Consider the following 27673-nt stretch of genomic DNA (forward strand, 5'->3'; position numbering starts at 1 on the left):
ATTCCATTGGAATTACAATTTAAAGATCAGGATGGTCAATTAGTAGCTGTCAAATTGAAAATTGGTTTGGAGAGTATTTTGGTCTGTAATATCTACACTCCAAATGGCCCAAAATCGAAATTTCTAAAGTTGCTAAGAGAAAAAAATGTCAGCAGAACAATTTGACCATATCATAATTTTAGGGGATTTTAATGGAGTTATGGACAGAAAAATGGATAAGACAAAACAAAAAGAGTAAAAAGAGAAGACCCAAGCGTATTACCTAAAAAAATTATGTCTCTGATGGAGGAATTTGATTTGTCTGACACTTGGCGCATTCACAACCCTGAAGAAAAAGATAATATCTCTTACTCCAATAGACACTCAAGTTGGTCTAGAATAGACATTATATGGTCATCAAAAACTATATGTTTGAAAGTAGGGAAAATTAAGTTGGGAAAATTAAAATTCTCCCTGGGGATTTATCACATCACAGTCCCATTAAGATGGTCATAAATTACAAAAGGAATACTAGAAAATGCTGTTTAAATGAGAACCTTTTGAAATTAGGAGAAGATATGAATAAGAATAAGGATATAACAAAGGAGTTATTTCAACTTAATGATAAACCAGAGATTAAAATACAAACAGTTTGGGATGCTTATAAAGCAGTAATGAGAGGCCACTTGATTCAACAGAATAGAAGGAGAAATAAAACAAATGTATGACATCAAATCAGAAATTTATAAAAATGAAAGAGAATTAAAGAATAACCAAGATAGTTGGAAGATAAGGAGGCAATTAGAGGTATTGAGGAAACAAAAACAAAATTTAGAAATGGAACAGATGGCAAAACAGTTAATATATATAAAACAATGCTCCTTTGAAAATGCTAATAAAACTGGAAAATGGCTTGCCAGGAGAATCAGAAAAAAGAGGCAGTCACAGCAAATTTTAAAGATAACAAGTGGAGAAAAGGTATTAGTTAAAGAAAATGAAATACGGGGATAAATTCAAAACTTCTCTACACAATTATAGACAAAAGAGGCAAGAGATAAAGGAAAGATAACACAATATTTAAGCAATCAAAAGCTCCAGAAGATTTCTGAGGAACAAAGATTACAACTGAATAAAGAGATTTCAATTGAGAAAACGGAAAATGCTATTAAAAATCTACATAATAATAAGCACCAGGTCCAGACAGCTATACACCCTGTTTTTATTAAACAATGCAAAAAGAAATACTACCAACCCTTAAAAAAATAATGAATAATTTGCTAAATGCTAAAGAAATACCAGAATCCTGGAAGATGGTAGAGGTGGTATTAATTCATAAAGAAGGAACAGATTCAGAGGATATTAGGAACTATCGTCCAATTTCTTTACTAAATACCGATTATAATTTTTTTTCACATATACTTGCTACTAGATTTAATTTTTTTTAAAAAAGATTGGATCGGAGAAGATCAAAATGGTTTTCTTCCAAATAAAAACATTAAAGACAACGTAAGGACAATTTTGGACACCCTGGAGTATTACAAAATGCACCATTAAAAAGAACTAGGCTTGCTCCCAATAGATGTGGAGAAGGCATTTTACAACACAAATTGGGACTTTTTAAAATGACTTTCAGGAAATAGATATTGGCCATCAATTTCAAAATGCAGGATATGCGATTTATGAAAAGCAAACATCAAGATTATCAATAAATGGAAATTTGACACAGGAATTCTCAATAGAAAAAGGTTCACGTCAGGTATGCCCACTATCTCCTTTTATTTTTATTTTTGCATTGGAGATTCTTTTAAGGAACATAAGGGAAGACCCAGACTTGTTAGGTTTAAAAATCGATAAACAAGAATTTCAAGCAAGAGCTTTTCTGGATGACATCATATGTATTATTGAGAATCCCAGGGCGAATATAACCAAATGGCTTCATAAAATAGAAGAATATGGAGAATTAGTGAGATTTAAAATAAAAAGAAAACTATGATGTTAACAAAGAATATATGCAAGAAGAGCTACAACAACTTTTGGATTTAAAGATTGTGGGGAAAATTAAATACCTCGGCATCTGGATCACACCAGAAAATCTACGTCTATTAAAGAACAATTATTTGGAAAAATGGAAAGAAATAAAAAAATAATTAGGAAATTTGAGAAAACAAAATTTATCATTATTAGGAAGAATTGCCACAGTTAAAATGAACTTACTTCCTAATATGTTACATTTATTTCAAAATCTCCCAATAATAAGGAACATGAAAATTTTCAAAGAGTGGACCAAAGAAATAATGAAATTTATATGGAAAGATTTAAAAAACCTAGAATAAAAGTCTCAATCATGACGGATTCAAAAAACAGGAGGCTTCGGCCTCCCACATCTTAAATTGTATTATGAAGCATGTGCATTCATATGGATTATGGATTGGTCAAATCTTACAAAAATTAAAACTAACTTTAGAACGTTTTGATCTACGAAAAGGATGGCACTCCTATTTGTGGTACAGGAGGACAAAATTGGGGAAAAAAACTCTGAAAATAATTTTATTCAATCCTCACTGATTAAGATCTGAGAAAAGTATAAAAGAAATGTGTATACCAAGACCCTAATGTGGGTATCTCCACTAGAAGTAAATCAAAGAAGGTTATTAGGGTGGATAAAATGGCCGATTTATAAGGACATTTTAATTAAAAGAAATGATATATATGAATTAAAAACCCAAGAAGAATTTTTCTTCATGGTCTCTGTGAATGCACACATGTGGAGTGACTGCGCCTGTGCGAGCACCAACAGAAAACTTCTCTAGTTTAAACTTTTCAAGTTTTGGCGGTAATCCCGCCCAGTCCCCAGCAGGGCATAAAAGGTGCCCTGCGTGTACGCTCCGCAGTTGCTGTTTTCCACCGGAAGGCTCGCTTCGGAACTTCCCGTTTCAAGCACTGCACGCAGTGTTCGAGAAAGATACCGGAATCTGACAAGCACTCTAAGTGCCTTCTCTGCCTCGGCGAGGCACATATCGCCGCTTTGACGGCACAGTCTCGAAAGAATCGAGCTCACTGGCTGAGGTACCTTCTGTACCAACAATCTCTAGCACTGTCGACATCGATGTAGTCTGCTGTGCCATCAGTGTCGACAGTGGTACCGCCATCTGCAAAGACATCAGCAGTTCCATCGACTTCAACGGCTCCGGGCCCCTCGGTCCGCCCAACAACAGCGGGTAAAAGACCGCCAAAGAACCCCCTCTCGACAATGTCGACGGCGTCGAAGGCTTTGAGGCTGACGTGGCAGTTGAAGCAGCCGTTCACGGTAACTACAGAGACCATACGGGCTCAACATTCTTCCACAAGTTCTGTGGGCTCAGTACGTTCGGGACGCTCCACGAGGTCGACAACGGCAACACCGCCATCCTCCACAGTGGTGCGCATTGCATTCAAATGGGTGCATGAGGAATTGTGCCAGGCCACAACTGCCCCGCCGTCTGTCCCTCCTACTCCAGGGAAAGCGATGTCGAAAGGAACTTCGACACAACCCCCGGCGAAGAAAAAGTCTTTACCACAGCCTTCTTCAAACGGCCAGATTGGCACATGCAGCACAATCCTCGGCCTCAAAACAACCACCCCCACCAGCTTCACCTCGTTTCCCTCCACCTCCGGAACCCCTCTCTTCCTCCTCGCCTGTTGCATCCGAAGCCGAAGAAGAAGAGGATGGAGAACTTGTCGCATCGGTGCACTCCGGCTCGGTGCTGTCTTTGGGCATTGATAGATCTCTGACACATGATGTGTACGAGGCAGACCCACAATCTCCGACAGATAATATCCGTGCCTTCGCAGATCAGATGGCCCGCATGGTGGACACTCTAGGCCTGGAGATAAAGCATACTTCCAAGGCCGTGATGGACCCTGTTTTCAAACGGGTCCAGGCCGAAGTGCCACCGGCACCCCTACTTCCTTTCCTCCCTTACTTCCTGGACGTTATCCACTCTTCATGGAAAACTCCATCATCCATACCGCCTACTTCGAAGAAGATTAAGGCATGGTACCGGACGGATGATGAGGGCCTGGAGTGGCTGAAGCACCATCCCGACCCAAACTCGGTGGTCGTGAAAGCAGCACAATCCTTTGGTCGACAATCTTCGACACTGTCTGACCGTGAAGGCAAAAGGTTCGACGCAGTAGGTCAAAAGCTGTATTCTGGCACCCTCCTTCTGGCCAGGATGGCTAACTACGCTGCATGCATGGGAGCGTACCAGCAAATTTTGTGGGAGAAAGCCCTCCCATTCTTCCAACGGATGTCGGAAGAAGATCGTACTGTCTTGACCACCCGGGCGCAGGACGCAAACTCTCTGGCACATCACCAGATCCAGATGGCCAAGCACACGGGCAACACAGCAGGGAAGATGATAGCCCATGCAGTCGCCATCAGAAGACACGCCTAGCTCCAGTGTTCGGGCTTATCGACCTCATCTAGGCAGGTCATTGAGGACCTCCCATTTGATGCACTGGGGTTGTTCAATGCAGGAACTAATGATAAGCTGAAAGCGAACCAAGATTTTAAGCTTCTAGCGGCGAAGTGTGAGATCGAGAAATCAAGCCCAAGCGCAAAGAACACGTTGGTTCCAGTATACACGACATCGGCATGGGACCCCATACCAACAATACCCATACCGTCAGAGTCTTCACTCTCTTGTGAGCCCGCTACAGCAGCCACAGCAACAACAGAAACAACAACAGCGTCGCTCACAGCAGCAGCAGCGCCCCCAGCAGCAGCAGCAGAAGCGAGCTAGACACGCTTCTGGAGGCAACCACCCAAGGCTTGACGCTTCCCTGGACAATACCGTTTCCTCATTCGGTATAGATGCTGCCACCATAGACGCCGCCATCCCAGCCCTCGACCTCAACAACCACCATTCGGCGACCGACTGGCATACTTCATCGATGCCTGGCGACTCATCACCTCAGATTCGTGGGTGCTCAAGATTGTGGAGGATGGTTATGCGTTATTGTCGGGACACAGACACCTCAAAGGGCCAGACTCAAGAGTTAGTTCTCAAAACAGAGTTTATTAAACAAAGGAAAAGGACACAGAGATACTTAGCTGCAGTGCCTCTGGTCAAAACTTAAAGCATTATCGAGTCCTGGTTCAAAAATAAGCAACAGAAGTAAAACCCGGATTATCCGGACAAAAGAACCAGATTAAACAGGAAGCGCTGAGGCCAAAACAAAAAGGCACAGTTCACAAACAGTAAACAAAGCATTGAAGCCGAAAAGCAGGAAGCGTAGTAAGCCAGAGTCCGAGGTCAAGGCAGCAGCAATCCGAATTAGCGTCGTTCCGATATCCACAAAAGCAGCGTCGAAATCAAGTCATTCCAAAGTCAAGAGGGGGGAAATTCACACTCACGAGAAGTCAGTCCAAGTCACGATCAGGAACTCCAACCTGCAGATCCCGGACCCAATTCCAAACACGAACAGGCAGCGACAAGTCCCATACAAGATCACGAACGTACACCAATTCCTTGCCTTCTGCAAAGATTCATCATTTCTGAACCTACTTTTATCTTACACATCATCATCAGAAGATGAGCTGACCTCCACCCCATCATTATCCCTTGCAGCTGTTCTTGACTCCACACGTGAACTCCTACTCCCATCTCTCCACCTTCTCCATCTTCTGTCAAGACTTAGATTCCCCCCCAAGACTCAGATGTATTCCCCGATTGCCAGTCCTTATTACCAGAGAACCCTACAAAAGTATCGCTGGACATTGACTCCGCACATACAGCTTGTATCTCTTTCACCTTAGTCCAGTCCAATGTGTCATCCCCGTCTTCATCACTCCTTAACCCATCATTCCCAGAGAAACCCACGAATGATTCCTCATCTGTAGGAGCAGTAAGTGTATCCCGGATCCTATTCCTCTGTTGCTCCTCATCAAACTCTTGCTCCCGAGTAACCCTTTTCCTTCCCTTAGACCAAACCATGATGTTTCCTTCCTCCTCTTCGCTTGTTGACCCATCATCCCCAGAGAAACCCTCAAATGAATCCTCATCTGTAGGAGCTGTGAGTATATACCGGATCCTCTTACTCTCCTGTTCCTCATCAAACTCTTGCTCCCGCGTAACCCGTTCTAATGCCCAAACTACTGTTAGCATTGTTATCGCAGGCTCTACTACAACAGTTAGAGTTCGAAGAATTCCCTCCTATGGGGTGCATCGTCGACACCGAACCTTCCTCGCCAATCTTATCAGAGGTCAACACTCTTCTTCGAAAGGGCGCAATTTCTCCCTTTCTAACATACTTGAATGGGCAGGCCTTTTTCTCAAGATACTTCACCGTTCTCAAGACAGATGTCTCCCTTCGCCCCATCCTCGCCTTGAGGGATCTCAACTCTCATCAAGGCCCAAACTTTCAGAATTGTGACGGTGTCGTCCATACCTCCTCTCCTCCGGCCAGGGGACTTCTTCGCGTCCATTGACCGGGACACCTACTTCCAGGTGTCCATCAGGAAAGGCCACAGACGGATACCGGAAGTTGGCGTCATGGCGGCTGGCTGGACTTCAGAAAGAAAGGAAAGAAGAAGATTGAGAAGACTGAGACAGTACAGTATAGACAACCTAGAGAATCAGAGAAAGCAAGGTAAAGCAAAATACAGAGAGAAAGCGGGCAAAGCAAAGCAAGGGCTAGCAGAGTCTAGCCAGACTGAAAGAACAGAATACAACATACAATAAGGAATAAGAGAACAAGAAACCAAGAGTAATAAGAGTAATAAGAAGAAATAAGAAAAACAAGGTTAACAGATAGTATTTAAATACCCAAAATCCAAACACGGACAGAAGAGTGGACGGGCAGAAGGGAACAGAGGAAGAAATAACAGTAATAGGGAAATTACAATAATTACAACAATAAAATAAAATAAAAGCCCCAAGTTTTAAAGACCTTGGGGCTCCAAAGGCTCTAAAGACTTGGAAAATCAAAAGATTAGAATAAGGCAGAGGAGGGTCCACCCGCCATATTAGCCTTGAAAATGCCTCAAATACCTCTGAGTGGCTTCCCGAAGGTCTCCTGATAACGCCGAGATAAGAGCGAGTCACGAGGCGCACTCCCCCCATGACAATAGCAAGGGAGCAGAGCGGATAGTGGCGAAGCAAAGGGAAGGAGGAGCAAAACATCCGCGTGGTACTCTGGAAGGGAGAAGGCGGAAGTGGTGTAACCACAGGGCGAGCTCCCCCCAGAGAAAGGAAACAAAGCCACGCGGTGCTCCAGAAAGGGAGAAGGCGGAAGTGGTGCAACCACGAGGCGCGCTCCCCCTCAGAGAAAGGAAACAAAGCCACGCGGCGCTCCAGAAGGGGAGAAGGCGGAAGTGATGGAAGAGAAAGGAGTGAGACACAGGAAAAGCACCGAGAAGGAAAGCCCAGAGAGGCAGGAAGCGACCGCAAGACCGACAAGGGGTGAGTAATAACAAAGGGAAAAAACAATAAACAAATAAATAAATAACAAATAAAAACTAAATAAATATATATATTTTTTAAAAAAAACCACGACCGCAAAAATCACAAGAAAATTACAAATTTGGCTAAATATGGCAACGCCCAAGACCAAAATAGAAAAAATTGAAACAAGCGAGAAAAAAGAGCAAACAGAACAAAGAAGAGGATCGGTCTCGGGCAACCCAACAGGCAAAGAAATCCTAAAGGAAATTTAGAAAATAGTAGAACAACAGGAGGCATACCAAGAGAAACAAGATGCATGTCAAAAGGTAGCTGAAGACCAAAGAATGAGACTAAAGAATGACATAACGGAGGAGATGGCTAAAATGAGAAAGGAGATTACCAATGAATTGGGAGAGATAAAAAAAGAAATGGATGCAATGAGACAAGAAATGAGGAAGAACCAGACGGAGGTGGCCAATCTAGAAAAGATGCAAGAAAAAATAAAAGATAAATTAGAAGAAATAGAAATAAGAGAAGAACGACTGGAAGCAAGACAGGAACAAGCTGAACAAAAAGAACTGGAATCTTATTTAAGATTCCGCAACATCCAAGAGGAGGCACAAGAAAATCTGAGGCAAATAGTAACATCAATAACAGCAGAACTGTTAGAAATTCCCAAAGAAGACGCGGCAACAAATATTGACAGATCATACAGGATCACAATGAAATACGCAAAAAAACATAAAGTGGAACGAGATGTAATAGTACAATTTGGTAGGAAGCACATTCGAGATGAAATTCTTAGGAAAAGCGCAAAAACCCCGCCATTCTTCAAAGACAAGAAGATAATCATCCTGAAAGAATATACACAATCGACACTACAGAAAAGGAAAAAATACAAGGAATTAGCGGACGAACTCAAAAGACAACACATTAGGTTCAGATGGGGAAAAGGTGAAGGCTTAATGGCGACCTATAAAAACGAAAAATATGGATAACCTCAGAGGAGAAGGCGGTGGACTTTCTGAAAACCATACAGAGGAACAAAGAAGAACAGGAATATGAATATAACCCAGGACAAAAAATGCAAGTAAAACGATCAAGGACAGAATCCCCAGAAAAATCAGAGGTAACCCCATGCACGTCATCATCAATTGTAAGGCTGGAGAAAGTTGCGGAAAAGCAGGAGGAATATGGAAAGGTCAATTAAGTGTTACAGTCAGAACATCAATGGCTTGAACTCGCCAAATAAAAGAAGGCAAGTTTTTAATAGGATCAAGCAAGGGAAGTACGACCTGATAGCCCTGCAAGAAATCCATATTGCACAAAAACATGCTGTTCACATTATTCAAAAAGAACTAGGTAAAGAATTTTTCTCACTAGCTCAAGTAAAGAAAAGAGGGGTAATCATATATGCAAATCCAGCACTAAATCCACAACAAGCACTTAAAGACGACGAAGGGAGGATAATAGGAATTACACTAACAATAGACAATCAAAAAATCTTAGTGTGCAATATCTATGCACCAAATGGTCCAAAAACAAAATTCACACAAAAACTCAATAATCTGATAAAGGAAATAGAATACGAACATTTAATAATAATGGGTGACTTCAACGGAGTTATAAACAGCAATGAAGATAGAAAATCGGAGAATAAAAAACAGAAAATTACAAAGACAAACTTACTCCCCAGACTATGATTAACCTACTAAAAGAACTAAATCTTTCAGATGCATGGAGATCGCACCATCCGGGAGAGCAGGATTTCACTTTTTTCTCGGGGAGACATAGAAGTTGGTCTAGAATAGACATGGTGTGGAACTCATTTTCATTATCGTCCAAGATAGACCGTATTGAAATACTCACCAGGAAAGACTCTGATCACAGCCCAATAGAGGTAACATACAATCAAAAAGGCAGACAAAACACCTGGCGCCTGAACGACAACTTAATGAAAGACCAAGAGTCACAACAAATTCTCAGAACACATCTAATTAACTACTTTGCCACAAATGAAACAGAAGATATAGACTTACAAACAGTCTGGGACGCGGGAAAGGCTGTGATGAGAGGAATGTGTATACAACAAATGGCGATAAGAAATAAAAAGAGAAACGCACAGATGAATAAGATAACAACAAAACTGGATGAGGCTGAAAGAAAATTGAAATTAACTCCCCAAAACCCAGAACTAACCTTTGAAATAGCAAGACTACAAAAAATGGGAATAGAATTGGAAACAGAAATGATAGCAAAAAAACTAAAATTTGTGAAACAATTGTATTTTTATAATGCAAATAAAATTGGAGCATGGTTGGCACGAAGAATTGGAAAAAAGAAGCAAAAGCAATACATCACTAAGATAGCCACAGAGGATAAGGAATACACCAAAGACAAAGACATAATAAAGCAATTCAACGATTACTACAGTAAGTTATACTCAAGAGACCAATCCCGAATGGACGACATTACATATTACTTAGGAAAACAAAAATTGGAAAAAATCTCCGAAAAACACAGAGAGAACTTAAACAAAGAAATAACAAACCAGGAAATACAAAACGCAATAAAGAAGTTAGACGTCTCAAAAACACCAGGACCAGACGGTTTCTCAGCTCTATACTATAAAACATATGAGAAAGAACTAACACCTAAATTGAAAAAATTAATGAATCAGGCTCTAGAAACAAAAAGAATCCCAAATTCGTGGCAACAAGCAAAAATTATAATGATATATAAAGAAGGGACAGATAGACGGGACGTAAAGAACTATCGCCCGATATCGCTGCTTAATGTGGACTATAAAATATACGCAAGTATAATAGCCGAAAGATTAAAGGAATTCTTGAAAGAATGGATCCAAGAAGAACAGGCAGGCTTTCTCCCGCACCGTCAAATCAAAGACAATATGAGAACAGTAGTGAACATCATAGAATACTACGAAAAGAATATAGATAAGGAATGTGCACTGCTTTCGTTGGACGCGGAAAAAGCCTTTGATCGAATTAATTGGGAGTTCTTTATAGCCTTAGCGAAAGAATTAAATATGGGATACCACTTCATCAACTCAATAGAATCAATTTACAACAAACAAGAAGCCAAAATAAGCATAAATGGGTGCACCATAGACAACATACGGATCTCAAAAGGTACGCGACAAGGATGTCCGCTATCGCCACTGCTTTTCATAATGTCCCTGGAAATATTATTGAACAACATAAGAAACGATAATAGACTTAAAGGTGCTTAAATTAGGAAACATTCGTACAAATTGAGAGCCTACGCGGACGACATAATATGCATAATTGAAGACCCTGTAGAAAACTGAATTATGGCTAAACAAGATTGAAGAATTTGGCACACTTGTAGGGCTAATCATAAATAAAAAGAAAACAAAATGGCTAACAAAAAATGTTTCCAAACAACGACAAAAAATACTAGAAGAGAAAAGCGGGATACAAATTACGGAAAAAATAAAATATCTCGGTGTAACCCTAACTGCGAAGAACTCACATCTGCTAAAAAACAATTATGATGCAAAACGGAAAGAAATCACGAAGGAATTAGCGAATTGGAAGCACCTCAATCTCTCCATGCTTGGCAGAATCTCAGCTATCAAAATGATAACACTACCAAAACTCCTCTTTCTATTCCAAGTAATCCCAATAATCAGAAACTCACAAGTAATCAAAAATTGGAACAAAGAGATCTCTAAATTTGTATGGCGTGGGAAAAAACCAAGAATAATATACACAAGTCTGATAGAGAACAAGGAACAAGGTGGACTGGGACTCCCGGATCTTCAAACTTACCACGACGCTTGCGGCTTGATATGGGTAAAGGACTGGGCGAACATCAATAAGCCAAAAAGCTTAGCTTTAGAAGGACATGACCTACGCAGTGGTTGGCATGTGTATCTATGGTACAACAAGAAGAATATAGAAAAAAAATTGGCAACCACTTCATTCGATCATCACTTATTAAAATATGGGATAAATATAAAAGTAAATTTTACCAAAAGACCCCTCTTTGGATCTCCCCATTGGAGGCAATACAAAGAAGAGAGCTAGGATGGGAAAAATGGCCCAGATATAAAGACATCCTAAAAAAAGAAAGAGATGGATACAAACTCAAAACACTAGAAGAAATAAAGGCAACATACGGCGAAGTTACGTGGTTCCAATATAGACAAATAACAGATGTATTCAACAAAGATAAAAAGGAAGGATTTGACGACAACGAAAGACAATGGGAAAGAATTTTGAAAACGGAGAAAAAGGGAATCACAAAACTGTATAAGATGTTACTAAATTGGAAAATAGGGGGGAAAAGCACAGAAGATTACATGACAAAGTGGACACGTATTCTAGGCCGCCCAATTGAAAGAGCGAAATGGGAAAAAGTTTGGAAGACCAAACTAAAATGGACAAACTCTTTCAGCTTAAGGGAAAACTGGTTAAAGATGATGTTTCAGTGGTACCTAACGCCAAACAAATTAGCTAAGTATTACCAAAATGTTGACGAAAAATGCTGGAAGTGCAAAGAGAAAAAGGGCACATTCCTACATCTATGGTGGACGTGTGAGAAGAGCAAAAAGTTCTGGACGGAGGTACATCGAGAAACAACTAAGATACTAGACCTACAAATAGAAAAGAAAGCGGAATATTATCTACTTGGAATCTTGGATTTCGAAACAGACAACAACAAAGACAGACTCTTATTCCACATAGCCACCGCAGCAAGATTAGTATTAGCAAATAAATGGAAAAACGAGGAAAATCCTAAGATAGAGGACTGGAGACTAAACTTAATGGATATAATGAATATGGATACTTTAACACAACACATAAGAACAAAACAATCTGCTAAAGAGGAAAAAACGGACTGTTCCCCAATTAAAAACTATCTCGAATAAAACTAAGGTCACAAACGGAAGCAAAGGAAACAAGCAAAAGAAAACAGAAGAAAAGCAAAAAAGATAACACTGGCACTAACTAACCATGAGGGAAACAATGAGTAAATAAAATATACTAATAAATATTAACACACTCCACGTCTCACATCCCTCACCACATGCACTCCCCTCCCTCCCCATTCCCCATTAGATAAGGGCTACCCCCTTTATATCTCCATCCCCCTATACCATCCCCCCGTCACTAGGAGTTAGGCTCTTTTCCTCCTCCCCTTCCCACCACCTCTCCCCCTCCCTTGGGTTTTTAAGATACAATGGTTATGTCAATGATTAACACCGAGTTGATGTACAACAATCAAAAATCACAATAAAAATTATCTTAAAAAAAAAAAAAGGAAAGGCCACAGACATTTCCTTGCCTTTTGAGTTGCAGGCCAAACCTACAGTTTCAACGTCCTTCCATTCGTCCTCGTGACGGCTCCAAGAACCTTCACAAAATGTATGTCGGTAGAGACCGCAAACCTCAGAAGGCAGAAAATCTGGGCTTTTCTGTACCTGGACGATTGGTTTCTAGCAGCGCAGTCACCGGTGATTCTGAGGGCCCAGATACAATAAAACCCTCTCCCTCCTGGAAAGCCTCAGCCTGCAATTAAATACCGAGAAATCACACTTGACGCCAATGACCACTATAAAGTTCATCGACGCCATGTTTGATTTGCTGACCCAGTCGGTGTACCTTCCCGAAGCAAGGTTCTGAGCACTCCATCTTGAAGCTCGTCACTGCAGACAAGCCCGCACGGTAACGGCCAAGTGTGTCCAGATCCTTCTGGGGCATATGGCTTCGACAGTAATGGTGACTCCGCTGGCAAGACTACGTTTTCGACCTCTCCAAAGATGGTTCCTAGACCACTTCAATCCAGTCAGGGATCACGGCTCGAAACATCTCTCAATGCCGATGGCCGTGCGGAAATCCCTGAATTGGTGGTTGGTTCGGCAAAATGTTTGCAGCGGAATTCTGTTCCATCCGGAACCCCCATCAATCACCCTCACAATGGATGCATCGATGTTCGCCTGGGGATGCCACACAGGAGAACTCTCCGTGCAAGACCTCTGGTCGCCCGAGGAGAAGTTACACCACATCAATTACTTGGAGCTTTTGGCGATTTTCAAGGCCCTGAAGGCCTTTGCCCCCTTGGTCTTGGGCAGGAGGGTCCAAATCCTCACAGACAACATGTTAGCCATGTACTACGTAAACAAGCAGGGCGGCACAGGCTCCAGGAAGTTGCTGGCGCTTTCCTTGACTCTTTGGGACTGGTGTGTGTCCCGGTCGGTATTGGTGTCGGCACTGCATCTCCTGGGCTCTCTAAATGGCAAGGTGGACTCCCTCAGCTGAACCCGGTCGTCGTCGCACGAGTGGAGGGTGGCTCCAGAAGAACTCGTTCGCCTCTTCGATGAGTGGGGATGGCCAGAGGTCGATCTCTTTGCGTCTCCCGTGAACGCTCAACTTCCTCGATACGGTGCCCATCTCCCGCCGGACGCAGCCCCCGGGTGTCTCTGCGACGCGTTTCTTCTGGACTAGTCGGAGGGTTTCCTCTATCTCTTCCCTCCCTTCCCTCTCATCTCCTGGGTGATCGAGAGAATCCAGATGTCCCAGGCCAACTGCATCTTGGTGGCTCCAGCATGGCCAAGGCAAGCTTGGTATCCGGCTCTTCTGCAGCTTTCTGGCGGTCAGTGTCGACGGTTCCCTCCTCGGCAGGACCTGCTCTCGAGGGAAGAGGGTCAACTTCTCCACCCCGATCTGCCATCTTTCCACGTCACGGCATGGAGAATCCAGCCCTGAGGTCTCTCTGCCCAGCGGTGCAGTCCATTTTTACGGCCGGCCACAAGCCATCAACGGCGAGAACTTATGCTGCCTGCTTCACCCGGTTCCAGAACTTTCTCCGGTAAAGAGGGGATCGAGAGCTCCCACCCTCAATACCGACAGTCCTCGACTTCCTGCTCTCCTTGACCGAGCGTGGTTTTTCTCTGTCTTCACTGAAGTCGTATCTGGCAGCCATCTCCTGGCACGTTCAGCAGTGGGGAGGAACATCCCTTTCCACAACGCTTTGGTCAGGACATTCCTAAAAGGGTACAACAACTTGCATCCCCTGGTCCACCACCCGACTCCTGGCTGGAATCTCAACTGGAATCTCAACTCCTGGCTGGTGTAACTGCCGTTTGAACCTTTAACGACAGTCGACCTTTGTCTGCTCTCCTGGAAGGTGGTGTTTCTGGTGTTTCTGGTGGCAGTCACCTCCGCCCGTCTGAGCTGGCGGCGTTAAGGTGGACGACCCACACCTGCTTTTCCATGCGGACAGGGCGGTTCTCCGCGTGGATATATCGTTTTTCCAAAGATTGTCTTCCCCTTTCATGTTAATGAGGACATTGTTCTCCCTTCCTTTTTTCAATCTCCGTCCACCCCGACGGAGAAAAGACTACACCTTCTCGATGTTCGAAGGGCGTTATTGTTTTATAGGGACAGAACGTCACAATCCCGAAAGACTCAGAGACTCTTTATAGCTTATGCACCGGACAAGCTGGGCCTGCCAGTATCATCCTAGTGTTTATCTAACTGGATTGCTTCGACCATCAAACTGTGCTACCAGCTGGCCCGCTGTCAGCCGCCACCGGTCGTTTGGGCTTGATCGAACAGGGCTGTGGCTGCCTCGACCGCCTTTTTGAGGGGGATCCCTTTGGACTCGATTTGCAAAGCGGCCATTTGGTCCAATTCTTTGACGTTTGTGTCTCATTACAGACTGGACACTAGGCATAGACGGGACACTAGGCATAGGACAGACACGGTGTTTGGTCGTGCAATTTTGGCCCCTTGTCCTCCCTAGCTCCCGGTACCAGGACTCTCGGTACCGAGAACAGACTCTCCTGAACTGAACCATATGTGGTTCTATGCGATCACTTGTTTGTACCCAGTTTCTCTTTCTGTCAAGGAAATATCCCATGTGTTAATGGGGGAAAGAAGTAACTATGATTCCTTGCCTGTTCCTATACATGCTGGGTATCCAAGTAATGTTTGTTCTTTAGTATGTGCCCAATGCCTTTTCGACTGAGGCATTGCGAATGTTTGTGATAATTCACATGTTTTTGAAACTGTGTTTGGCCTCGCTATTGGGAAGCTCCCCGATGCCGTATTTCTTTGTTATAAAAGCTTTTTCGATTACCTCCATATGTATGTCGGTATGAACGTGTTTATGATGTATGGTAGGCAGCTGGGCCATGAATCGTTATGCATTGCTATGCTTGGGACACTCTGTCCTTTACTTTGTGTAAGGTCTTGATACCACAATAAAGTTGTTTGGTCCTTCAAAGGAAGGGGTCGGTTTGTTCTTTCCGCCTCTGGGACCTTAGCTTGCTAGTCTCCACATGTGTGCATTCACAGAGACCACGAAGAAAATGGTAGGTTACATACCTGTGACCATCTTTCTTCTAGTGGTGCTCTGTGAATTCACACAAACCTGCCCAGCATCCCCTCTCCCCTCTGCCTTTCTCGCTGCCTTGCGGCATAGGAATTGCGTAGCGTATACGCGGGGCGCCTTTTATGGCCTGCCGGTGACTGGGCAGGGTTACCGCCAAAACTTGAAAAGTTTAAACTAGAGAAGTTTTCCGTTGGTGCCTGCGCAGGCGCAGTCACTCCACATGTGTGAATTCACAGAGCACCACTTGAAGAAAGATGGTCACAGGTATGTAATCTACCAATATCCCTACAGTTTAAAAATGTCTCTAAGTTTCAATATAAGCAAATTAAGAAATATTTTAACAAGGACAAAAATGGATTTACTGAGAAGAAAGAATTTTGGAAAAGAAAACAATAACAAAAATGTATGATAAACTGCTTGGATGGGCTACAGAAACAGAAAAAATTAAAAACTATGATCAGATGGGCAAGGAATATTGGTCGAACAATTAATTTAAGTGAGTGGGAACAAATTTGGACAAAATGTCTAAAATATACTTATGCTACTGATTAAAAGAAAATTGGCTAAAAATGTTGCATCGGTGGTACATTACACCTAAAAAACTAGGAATGGTGTACAAAATTCAGATAATAAATGCTAGAAATGTAAATCACAAGTAGGTTCATACATGGACCACCACATGTGAAAAAACAACAGAATATTGGAAAATGGTACATAATGAATGTAAAAAAAATGTTAAAAATTGATTTTCCAATTAAGCTGGAATTCTACCTTTTAGAAATGTTTGACTGACATACATTTAAAGATTCCAATACTGATACTTTTTTTGTAACGGCGGCTAGGATGACTTTTGCAAAATTATGGGAACTTCAACCAATCCCCTCTAAAATGCAATGGATAGACAAAACAATAGAAATTAAGGACATGGATAAATTGACATTCTTGTTAAAACAGAATCATGAAAATGGAATAAAAAGGATGGACTGGACAGTCTTTGAGGACTATATAAACAAGGACTATAAATAAGAAGACCAATGGCTGTACAATTGAGGGGAAATTTTATTTTATTAAGAATATATAGAAATAGAATGTTTTACGGGCACTAGGAAGAGGAATGGAAGTCAGCATTTTTTTTAACTTTTTAAGATATGTATACTTTTATATATATTCTCTTTTTTTCTTTTTCTCTTTTCCTTTTTCTCTTTCTTTCTTTTTTTAGTCTTAATATTGTATATATAATGTTCTTTTGTTTCATGTTATTTCTATGTAATCACTAATAAAAATATTAACCTAGAAAAAGAAAAATCAATTGAGAGATACAAGGGGCAGGGGCTCTTTACCGATGGCTCCTCAGCTTTTTAGAATCACCCCCCTTTCACGGTACACATGGCCCGTCATTAGTTTCCAGAAGACATTTATCCCCTTCTGCTTTGTAATTTTACTGGATCACCTGTTCTTTTGACTTCATTTTAATGTGTTTTTTTAAAAAATTCGTTGTGAGGCTCCTTGTGTGGTTTCTCTCACACCGCCAGATAACAGTGGGAGATAAATGTACTGAAAACAGTTCATTTCCCCCTTTCTCAATTACTCTGCTCTTGTATCTTCTTAAATACCCAATTTTTCTCAATAGATCTGTGTTTCTTTTGTTGCAGGAATGGAGGTTGTTTGGTTCGGTGCCCCTTCAGCCATCTCAGCAGAAGGACATCTTTGCTCACTATCTTTCTACCTACCGTTCGGTGAATATATTCAATATGGGAGTAAAATCCCTGCATGGTGGTTTTTCTCTTTAACAAAAATGTTTTGTCCTCTCCCGCCTTCTCCCATATTGCAAAACATACTTGTCTGTGAGTGTGTAATGCTCCTGATTTCTCTCATTTCTTTCTATGATGTGTCTTCAGGCCGGCCCAAAGTCCAACAGTAAAAGACTTTCGTCTCACCAGAGCTCCCATCATTCAAAAAGACAGAAAGGAAACAATGCCGAACTATCATCAGCTGACATGGAGATGGATTCAGGTATTCATTCCTATATTGTTAGTAGTAGTAGTAGTAGTAGTAGTAGTGTTATCATTATCATTGCAAATCATTGTAATATTTATTTATATCCTATCTTCATAAGATTCATAAAATATATCAGGGGTTCTTAAACTTTTTCTGCTCATGACCCCTTTTGGCTCGATAAAGTTTTACATGACCTCGGGTATACAGGCTTAAAAAATAGGCATAGAAATCAGACATTTATTAATAATATATCAGTATTTACAAGGCATGCTAGATAGGCGAATTTTCTCTTTTTGTGGAGTACAACTTTCTGCATAGCCCACTATAAACCTGTACATTGTTGTTAATAAACTTGTGTAATTGATTGCATTCAGAAACCTTTTACTGTTTCCAATTTTTTTGTGACCGCAACATTGAGCAGATGGGGGCTCCATTTGGGGTCGGGACACAGTTTAAGAAACAGTGAGATATATAATTTTATGTATTTACTAGCTGTCCCCTGCCACGCGTTGCTGTGGCCCAGTCTGGTGATCTGGAAATGAAGTAATGAGAATGTGTTGGTTTCTAATATATGTAATGTCTTTATGTTTGAGGGTAAACAGTATTTCTTGTTGTTTCTTTGCCAGTGTTGATGTGGAGATTGTCTGGTTTGCCTACACTGGAACATGTAACATATCATTGTCCTTCTTTAGGGCTCCCTTTGAAATCTTTGATACTGCATCTGTCATATACATATATGTGTGTGTGTGAATGGCTGGATGGCCTTTTGTCAGGAGGGCTTTGTTTTGTTGCCCTGGTGAAGGGAGCTGGACTGGATGGCCTTAAGGCAGCATTTCTCAACCTGGGAAGTCAATACACCAAGGGGGGGGGTCACCAGGGGGGTGTCAGAAGGGTCACCAAAGACCACCAGGAAACACAGTATTTCCTGTTGGTCATGGGGGTTTTGTGTGGGATGTTTGGCCCAATTCCATCGTTGGTGAGGTTTGGAATGCTCCTTGATTGTAGGTGAACTATAAATCCCAGTAACTACAACTCCCAAATGTCAAGGTCTATTTCCCCCAAACTCCATCTGTGTTTATATTTTGGCATATTGAATATTCATGCCAAATTTGGTCCAGATCCATCATTGTTTGAGTCCACAGTGCTCTCTGGATATAGGTGAACTACAACTCCCAAACTCAAGATCAATGCCCTCCAAACCTTTCCAGTATTTTCTGTTGGTCATGGGAGTTCTGTGTGCCAAGTTTGGTTCAATTCCATCGTTGGTGGAGTTCAGAATGCTCTTTGATTGTAGGTGAGCTATAAATCCCAGCAACTACAACTCCCAAATGACAAAATCATAATTTTTTGATTGATGGTCACTCCTTGTGTAGTGAGACATTTTGTTGCCAAATTTGGTGTGATTTCGCTCATTGGTTCTTTTGTTTTTAAGGTACTCATTATGCACAGAACATTTATTTTTATATTTATACACACACACACACACATAGATTGTGTCAGAAGCAAATTGGCAATACAGTTACAATGTATAAAAAAACACAAAGTTAAATACTTGGCATTGTGTTAGATTTCCTTTGACCAGAAGCTGGCCACTTGGAGTGCCTCTGGTGTTGCTATAAGGAGGTCCTCCATTGTGCATGTGGCGGAGCCCAGGCTGCATTGTAGTAGATGTTCTGTGGTTTGCTTTTCTCCACACTCGTATGTTGTGGACTCCACTTTGTATCCCCATTTCTTAAGATTGGCTCTGCATCTCATGGTGCCAGAGTGCAGCCTGTTCAGCACCTTCCAGGTCACCATTCTTCTGTGTGCCCAGGAGGGAGTTTCTTGATTTAAGGTGTTGGCTTGCTGACTGATATCTGAACAGAGGATGGACCGGATATGTCAATGCCTTGGTCCTTTCACTGCAGGCTGCTATTTCCCAGCAGATAGCAGGTGGTACAATAATTTTTCCAGTGGTGTAGGGTGTAGACATCTGTGATAATATGGCATGTCTCATTAAGAGCCACATCCACTGGGCAAGCATACTCAGCAGCAGAGTAGCAAAGCGCAAGGGCAGATGTCTTCACTTTGTCTGGTTGTGATCCCCAGGTTGTGCCACTCAGCTTTCGTGTGATATTATTTCTAGCACCCACTTTTTGCTTGATATTCAAGCAGTGCTTCTTGTAAGTTAGAGCACAGTCCAGAGTAACTCCCAGGTATTTTGGTGTGCTGCAATGCTCCAGTGGGATTCTTTCCCAGGTCATCCTCAGAGCTCGAGATGCTTGTCTGTTCTTAAGGTGAAAAGCACATATCTGCATTTTAGATGGATTAGAAATCTTCTGGTTTTCCCTGTAATAGGCAGTAAGAGCACCTAAAGCTTCAGAGAGCTTCTGTTCAACCATTTTAAAGCTCCCTGCTTGAGTGGTGATGGCACGATTGTCAGCATAGATGAAACTTTCTGTCCCTTCTGGCAGTGGCTGATCATTTGTGTAAATGTTAAACATTTATTTATTTATTTGTTTATTTAGCAGTTTTGTATCTCACCTCTGTTCGAGGGACTCAGGCCAGTTTCCAACATCAATATTACAGACAGTCATTAAAACATCATATTCTAAATCACACTAAAACATTAAAATAGCAAAATACAATAATATAATTACAGTGGTCAGTCATCCTCAAAAATCATTATTCGTCGTCATCCATCCATATCACAGGATCATGGCACATTCGTCGAATGCCAATCCCCAAAGCCAAGTTTTCACCTGTTTCCTGAACGTTAAGATAGAAGGGGCAGTTCTGATCTCCAGTGGAAGGGAGTTCCAGAGTCGAGGGACCACCACCGAGAAGGCCCTGTCTCTCGTCCCCACCAGCCGTGCCTGTGAGGCCGGTGGGATCGAGAGCAGGGCCCCTCCAGACGATCTTAGCAATCTTGATGGTTCATAGGGGAGGATACATTCGGACAGGTAAATTGGGCCGGAGTCGTTTAGAGCTTTATAGGTTAAGACCAGCACTTTGAATTGTGCTCGGAAGCAGACTGGCAGCCAGTGGAGCTGGCGCAACAGAGGAGTAGTGTGCTCCCTGTACCCCGCTTCCGTTAGTAGTCTGGCTGCCGCATGTTGGACTAATTGAAGCTTCCGGGCAGTCTTCAGAGGCAACTCCACGTAGAGAGTGTTGCAGTAATCTAAACGGGATGTAACCAAAGCATGGACCACCGTGGCCAAGTCAGACTTCCCAAGGAACGGGCACAGCTGGCGCACAAGTTTTAATTGTGCAAAAGCTCCCCTGACCACCGCTGAAACCTGGGCTCCAGGCTCAGCGATGAGTCCAGGATCACTCCCAGGCTGCGAACCTGCGCCTTCAGGGGGAGTGTGACCCCGTCAAGCACAGGCTGTAACCCTATGCCCTGTTCGGCCTTTCGACTGACCAGGAGTACCTCTGTCTTGTCTGGATTTAGTTTCAATCTGTTGTCCCTCATCCAGTCCGTTACAGCGGCCAAGCACCGGTTCAGGACTTGAATAGCCTCCTTAGTAGTAGGTGGGAAGGAGTAACAGAGTTGGACATCATCTGCGTACAGATGACATTGCACCCCGAAACTCCAGATGATCTCTCCCAACGGCTTCATGTAAATGTTAAATAACATAGGGGACAGTATTGAACCCTGCGGGACTCCACAGTACAATGGCCGTGGGGTCAAGCAGGAGTCCCCTAGCGACACCTTCTGGGATCGCCCCACGAGAAAGGACTGGAGCCACTGCAAAGCAGTACTCCCAAGGCCCATTCCCGCGAGGCGTCCCAGAAGGATACCATGGTCGACGGTATCGAAGGTCGATGAGAGGTCCAGCAGAACCAACAGGGACACACTCCCCCTGTCCAGTTCCCGGCGAAGATCATCCACTAAGGCGACCAAGGCTGTCTCGGTACCATGTCCCGGCCTAAAGCCAGACTGCGCCAGATCTAGATAATCCGTGTCTACCAGGAACTCCTGGAGTTGCGAGGCCACCACACGTTCCAGGACTTTGCCCAAATAGGGGAGATTGATGGAGCAAGCACGCTCCTCTGAGGCAGGCCATTCTTCTGTCCTCGCCATCTGCTTCTCTGATCCTGGAACTCAACAAAAAAGCTCCTGTTTTGTAGCAATTTCCATATATATATATATATATATATATATATATATATATATATATATCTTATAACATATAAGTTATAAAAATAGGTATACAAATCAATCTCTAGAGGGGTGGAAGATGGGGGTTTTCAAAATGTCAGTACATCTTATTTAATAACAGCTTGATATTAGCCCACATGAGTTAAACTCAATACCCGTGAACTGAATGCAACCCACCATGTCATTTTATGTGGCCCTCCAGATGCTGGACTTCAAGTCCTGTACTCATCATTAGACATGGCTAAAGCTGATGGGAGTTGGGATGCAGTAACATCTGGAAGGTTCCAGCTTTTTCTGTTTAATCAGGAGAGAGGGGTTTGATATACAAGTCTCGTGGCTAAAATGCTCTTTAACTTTTCCCAACTTCAGAGCCATAAGGGCTGTTGGGTTGCAATTCCCATTATCCCCAGATAATCAAAAAGGGTGGGAGATTTCATTCAGTAACATCTGGAGACCCAAATTGGGTCACCACTAAAGAACACTGACTGCTGTGTGTGTGTGTGTGTGTGTGTATGTGTGTGTATGTATATATAGTTGGTCCTCTGTATCCATGGATGTGCCATCCATGGATTCAGTGGCCCTTTGAAGGCAATCATGAGGTTATGTGGCCCTCCATGAAAATGAGTTTCATACCCCTGTCCTAACCATTGAACATTTAAGAATCATAATCATCCTCTAATAAAAAAGTTCTAGTGGTTGAAGTCGAACAGCTCCAGGTAGGAATACTGGCAGGACCATTATTAAAAAGTGCTCTTTCTTTTCATTCCAGACTTTGAAATGGTGCAGAATTCTCCCAATTATGATGGCTTCCATTTCCAACCTCCCTTGCCTCCAGGGTCTCCATTGAATGCCACTCCTCCGCCGCTGCCGCGAGGTACCCCACCTGCCACGCCGCCCAACTTTACCCCTCCTCAGCCTCCAATATCAACATCTTCAGTGCTTCCCCGCAATGCTTCTGCTTTGGCAACAGCCAACAATTCTGCTGCCCTGAGAACAGAGGGCTCTGCCATGGATGAAGACACTCTGACGCTGGAAGAGCTGGAAGAGCAGCAGCGCCTCATTTGGGCCGCCCTGGAGCAGGCTGATGGAGCCAACAGTGACTCTGACCTTCCAGGGGGGACACCTTTAACAGGCAACTCGGTGGCATCATCCCCCTTGAGGGCTGAGCCTGAGATTCTTTTGGAAGAAGTAACACCCAAGAATGTGGAAGTATTGGAACCAGAGCTCTCGGACAACACAGAGCTGAAACTGAAAGCAGAAGAATCTGAGAATAAGGCAATGGTTATTGAGAAATTGATTGATTTAACAGAAGAGCATGGCAATAACAAGCCAATCTCAGCTGAGAAACTGGTTGATTTAACCGAAGAGGAAGAGCTTGATTGCGTGGATTCTGAAAAGACGGCTGAGAACTGCCTCTCCACTTCCGTGAATGAAGTAAACCATGAGAAGGGTGGTGGTGATCCTCCTATTGCTCCCGGTGCTGATGTGGCCCTGAAAATCACCAGCCCCATCCCTGACATGAGCAAGTTTGCAGCAGGGATAACACCTTTTGAATTCGAGAACATGGCGGAGTCCACTGGGATTTATCTCCGAATAAGAAGCGTGCTAAAGAATTCCCCGCGGAACCAGCAAAAGAATAAGAAGTCTTCCCTTTAATTACCTGGCTCTTGCAGCACAGGTTTACCCAAAAAGAAGCCCATTTCTCAATTGGCTTGGGAAACTGTTTTGTAGATGCTTACATTTTAAAAAGAACACAACATTGTTAAGGGCAGACAAGTCAAAAGCAGTTACTTTGTTCTTCCTCAAATTGTGTGGTGTTATTTTTCGATGTATAGGGCTTCCATTTTGACCTTCGAGCAACTGACGGCATCAGGACAAACATTTCCACAACTATAAGAAAGAGCTTCTTATCGCATTTCCTTCCATCCTCTGAAATGGTTCCCCCAATCGCAGTTGATCTTCCTGGCTGTGTTTTGATTTTGTGAATTTGCAGCAGCGGAAAATGGAGGCCATTGCTCTGTGAACGTAAAACCCTGTGCTTTCCATCGTGATTGGTTCTTCCCTTAAATAAGTTCGCTGTTGGTAGTTTTTAAAAAGCTATTAACTTTTTAACATGTTTTCCCTTCCAACTGGAAAAAAAGAAAATTCCAGTGGGAATCATCAGGGATGATTTAGCATTTGTGGGTACCCTTTTGAGGAGTTTTATAAGTAATTTATGTGGGTCTGTCTTTTTAGTGCCACTTCTGCTTTTTTTTTCCTTGGTAAAGTTGTCATACAGTTGAACTTCCTGTACATACGTTTTCATGCTTGTGTACAGTGGTTTAATAAACATGATATTTTTTGGGGGGGGGGGGGGAATTTTTCGCTTATGTAAGCTTTGGCGTCAGCACTAGAAATCCTGCTGTTAGAAAATCAAGTTTGGGAAGCCTTTTGTAGTTAAACATTATACTGTTCTGTGGGATTTTTCCCTCTTCCTGTTTTTTTTTAATGTGGGTGTTAAAGGAAACCTTAATGTAGCTATGGCTTTTCCTGCATGGCAGGGGATTGGACTAGATGGCCTATGTGGTCTCTTCCTACTCTATGATTCTATGGCCAGGAAAGTTTCCAGCATTGTCATTAGGAGACATATGCCTGTAAATAACGCAAACCAATGATACGCTCTTGCCTTCTGTTCCATGCATATGTAAGGCAAGAAAGGGTAACTCGTTGACTTTTATATCTTCTGTTTCTTTTAACTATAGAAATCAAGTGGCATATTTATCTCTTATCCACTCACCAGACCCCCTGTCTTTTGCCTTCCACAAGGGGTCTGCATTATTTTCTTCCAGCAAATGTGTCTCAGAGTTGGCTTCCAATTATCATGATCTTTCCTCTACCTGTTGTTCTATTTCTCATGCAAATTGGGCATCTGGATGACACCTGGATGTGGTCCATGTTTTGAAAAATACTTTACACTGGTTGTTTTCATATATAGATCTTAAGGTGGGAAAACCCAACATTATTAGGACATTCCACTCAGTTATATGAATGTGTAAGGTTGTAATGTGTAGCGCTCTGAAAGGATCAGTCCACATCACTAGTCTTAGATATAGCACATTAGATGTTGGGAAAATTGGATGAGCATTTGAAGTTGAAAAAAAGTCTTAGAACTATTCAGAGAGAACTAGTGTCAGGACAGATGTTCGTTCTATGTGATGCTTTCGTGTGTCTTTGAAACAATCCTTCCCAGCGACACTCAAGTAACACACAATGAATTTGCTTTTTAAGTGCTATAACAAGTGCTGGGTGTATATTGCTTAAAAATTTGTCCAAACACCTATTGTGATATTTTGAACTCTCTCGTGATTTAATAGGACATTAAGTAAGAACGTAACATGCCTCTTTGGTAATCTAGCTATGTTAGGAATGAGGGACTCTTGACTTGCCAGATGTTTGGAGAAGGCCCAGTCAATGTGGTTGAAAGGAAGCGTTCGAGCTGTGGTTCAAAACATCTGGAGGAGCCAATGGTTTAAGGATCCTTGATGTGAACAGTGTGGTGTTTTGTTTCCAGCAAACAACTTTTTGGTTGGACAGGGGATGATGGAAAGACCAGTTTCCCCTATGTTTTTTTAAAATCCTGGAATATGTTGTCTTTGTACGCAGAAGTTGTATCGCCATCTCTCTTGGCGGAATAAGAATGTTTGAAAATTTAGTTCCTTGTCTAACTCTTCGGGTGGGTTGCATTCAATCTATGTGTACATATTTGAGGTTTCACACAAAAAATTAGCAGTGGGGCTGAACCACAAGCCTACAGGATTGTGTGGCTTATTAGAGAAAGGGTGGAGCAGCTAAACATTGTTGAAACGTGTCCATGCTCTTGACTATATTGGATGTGATCTGTGGAGTGCACATGCTGTACCGCCTCAACTGGGCTTGGTCTGGGTTTCTAAAATTTGGCCTAAATAGGAACTGCCAGGGCTTGGGAGATTGCAAGGGAGGATTGCCCACAAAAAGGAAGTAGGTTGCTGATACTGAGATGTGGGGCATATTTCACTGTTTTTTTTTTTTTTAATTTTGATGGTGCATAGCTGCTGTTCTGTCAGAGTGATGCTGAATATGACTGTTAAGAAAGGATCAAAGTCAACCTTGGAATGAAGCAAAACTCTGCCATGATTAGAGTGCCACAAGGAACCCTTGTGTTATTTTGTATATCTTTGTGAGTGAGAGAGAGAATGTGGCATATATGGTTGGCAAATCTGAACCTGTTTAACTTTCCCATTTGCTGCTGTATTCTTTCAGATTGTTTATGACTTAGGGATACCTTAAGTCGAACGCAACCTGAAATAATACAACAGTAAATGGGCTTTTCTTGTTTAGAAAAGCTGTTGCCTCTGCCTCCTTTTGAGAAAGTGTGACTTGCTCAGTGTCCTTCAGTAGGTTTCCATTCCTAACTCTGGTCTCCAGAGTCCAGTACTCAAAATACAACATTGCACTGGCTCTCTTAAACCTCCTTTACGGCAGTGTTAAAAGTACAACATAACCCTCTTCTTCCTCTTTCACCACCATCTACTTTCTTAGGAGATTCTCTTTTAAAAAAAAATTCATCAACGTACTCCAGATTTGCAGGAAATACTGCTTTCGCTGGAAAATTAATTAAGATGTAGACTCTTAACTGATGGTTTGGGTTTTTTGCACCAGGGACTGCCAGTCTCCAGCTACACTTGATCTCTTTCAGACAGATTTCCCATTCCTGACTTCCTACATTTTTAACTGGAGATGCCATGGCACAGGATTTCTACAGGTTATTTCATTATTGATAGAAGGGCGCAAAAATGTTAATAGCAATTGTGTGTGTCGCTCAATGGATCAATGGAATGTGTGCTAGTAATTCCTTTGTTTCTTCCACGCCTACACCATTATATCTTCCAAAAGAAAGGTAACCTTTTGCTGCATATATCCAGATGTGGGTACAGTCGTTGCCTCTTGATTTGGTGCTCTTTCCAGATAAGCTTCCCTGATATATTTCACATTTGTTCAGTTTCAGGTCTTTTTCGGAGTCTTGGTTTTAAAACGCACTCTATGACCATTAGCTTGGGAGTTTTTTTATTGCCAGCTTCATTAAAATTATGATTTTCTTATCCTTGACTGTGTCTGTGTGTGTGTTCTGTGAGAACTAAGGCAAGATTATTAAAAGAAGTGAGCTACAATGCTTGATGTGAATGAGAGTGAGATGAGCCAGCCTTGACGTTTTCTCCACTCCACTCGTCGACAGTTCATTCCACGCTGAGAATGTGAGTTGGAAGTGCCTTTTCAGGAGCGGCCCCTCAGTTGTGGAAACTGTCAGTGATATCTGTCAGCGCTTATTTCAGGATTTCAAACAGACCCTCAATTGTTCACCTTTGTGGGCATAGTCTATATCTTGTGCTTATTTGGTTCAAAGTGTTGGGTTTTCCTTTACCATTGTTCAGTGTTTTGTGGTTTTAACCTTTATATGCTGCTTTAGCGATGGTTAGTCTGCAAGGCAGCTTATCAATCTTTTAAATAAAACAAAAAAGTGAGTGGCAAAGATTCCTGCTTATCAGAATCACTTGTTGGGTCTGAGCTGTGCTGAAAATAAAAGGAATTTCATCCTAATCGGAGTCAGTTGCAACTGGGTTTAGCTAGATTGAAGGAGTTGCTTTCGTTTCTAAGCACTGTAGTTTCCTTTGTTTTAGATGCTTACTTTCCATCTTAATATATAAAAATCAATAAAAGCAGAAGT

The 27673-nt window shown here is 42.3% G+C and overlaps 1 protein-coding gene across 4 annotated transcripts in view; it reads left to right on the plus strand.

The window, feature by feature from the left end:
• The window catches only part of ZCCHC8 (zinc finger CCHC-type containing 8), a 42934-nt gene extending 15877 nt beyond the window's left edge, over window positions 1-27057 (plus strand). For all 4 annotated transcript variants that reach the window (XM_067473106.1, XM_067473107.1, XM_067473109.1 and 1 more), the window contains 3 exons: window positions 17444-17527; window positions 17690-17804; window positions 22703-27057. In XM_067473106.1, the coding sequence (XP_067329207.1) occupies window positions 17444-17527; window positions 17690-17804; window positions 22703-23589 (1086 nt within the window). In that variant the 3' untranslated portion in view covers window positions 23590-27057. The remainder of the gene's footprint in view (window positions 1-17443; window positions 17528-17689; window positions 17805-22702) is intronic.
• Window positions 27058-27673: the final 616 nt, after the last annotated feature.

Source organism: Anolis sagrei, chromosome X (genome assembly GCF_037176765.1).
Source record: "Anolis sagrei isolate rAnoSag1 chromosome X, rAnoSag1.mat, whole genome shotgun sequence".
Classification (NCBI taxonomy): domain Eukaryota; kingdom Metazoa; phylum Chordata; class Lepidosauria; order Squamata; family Dactyloidae; genus Anolis; species Anolis sagrei.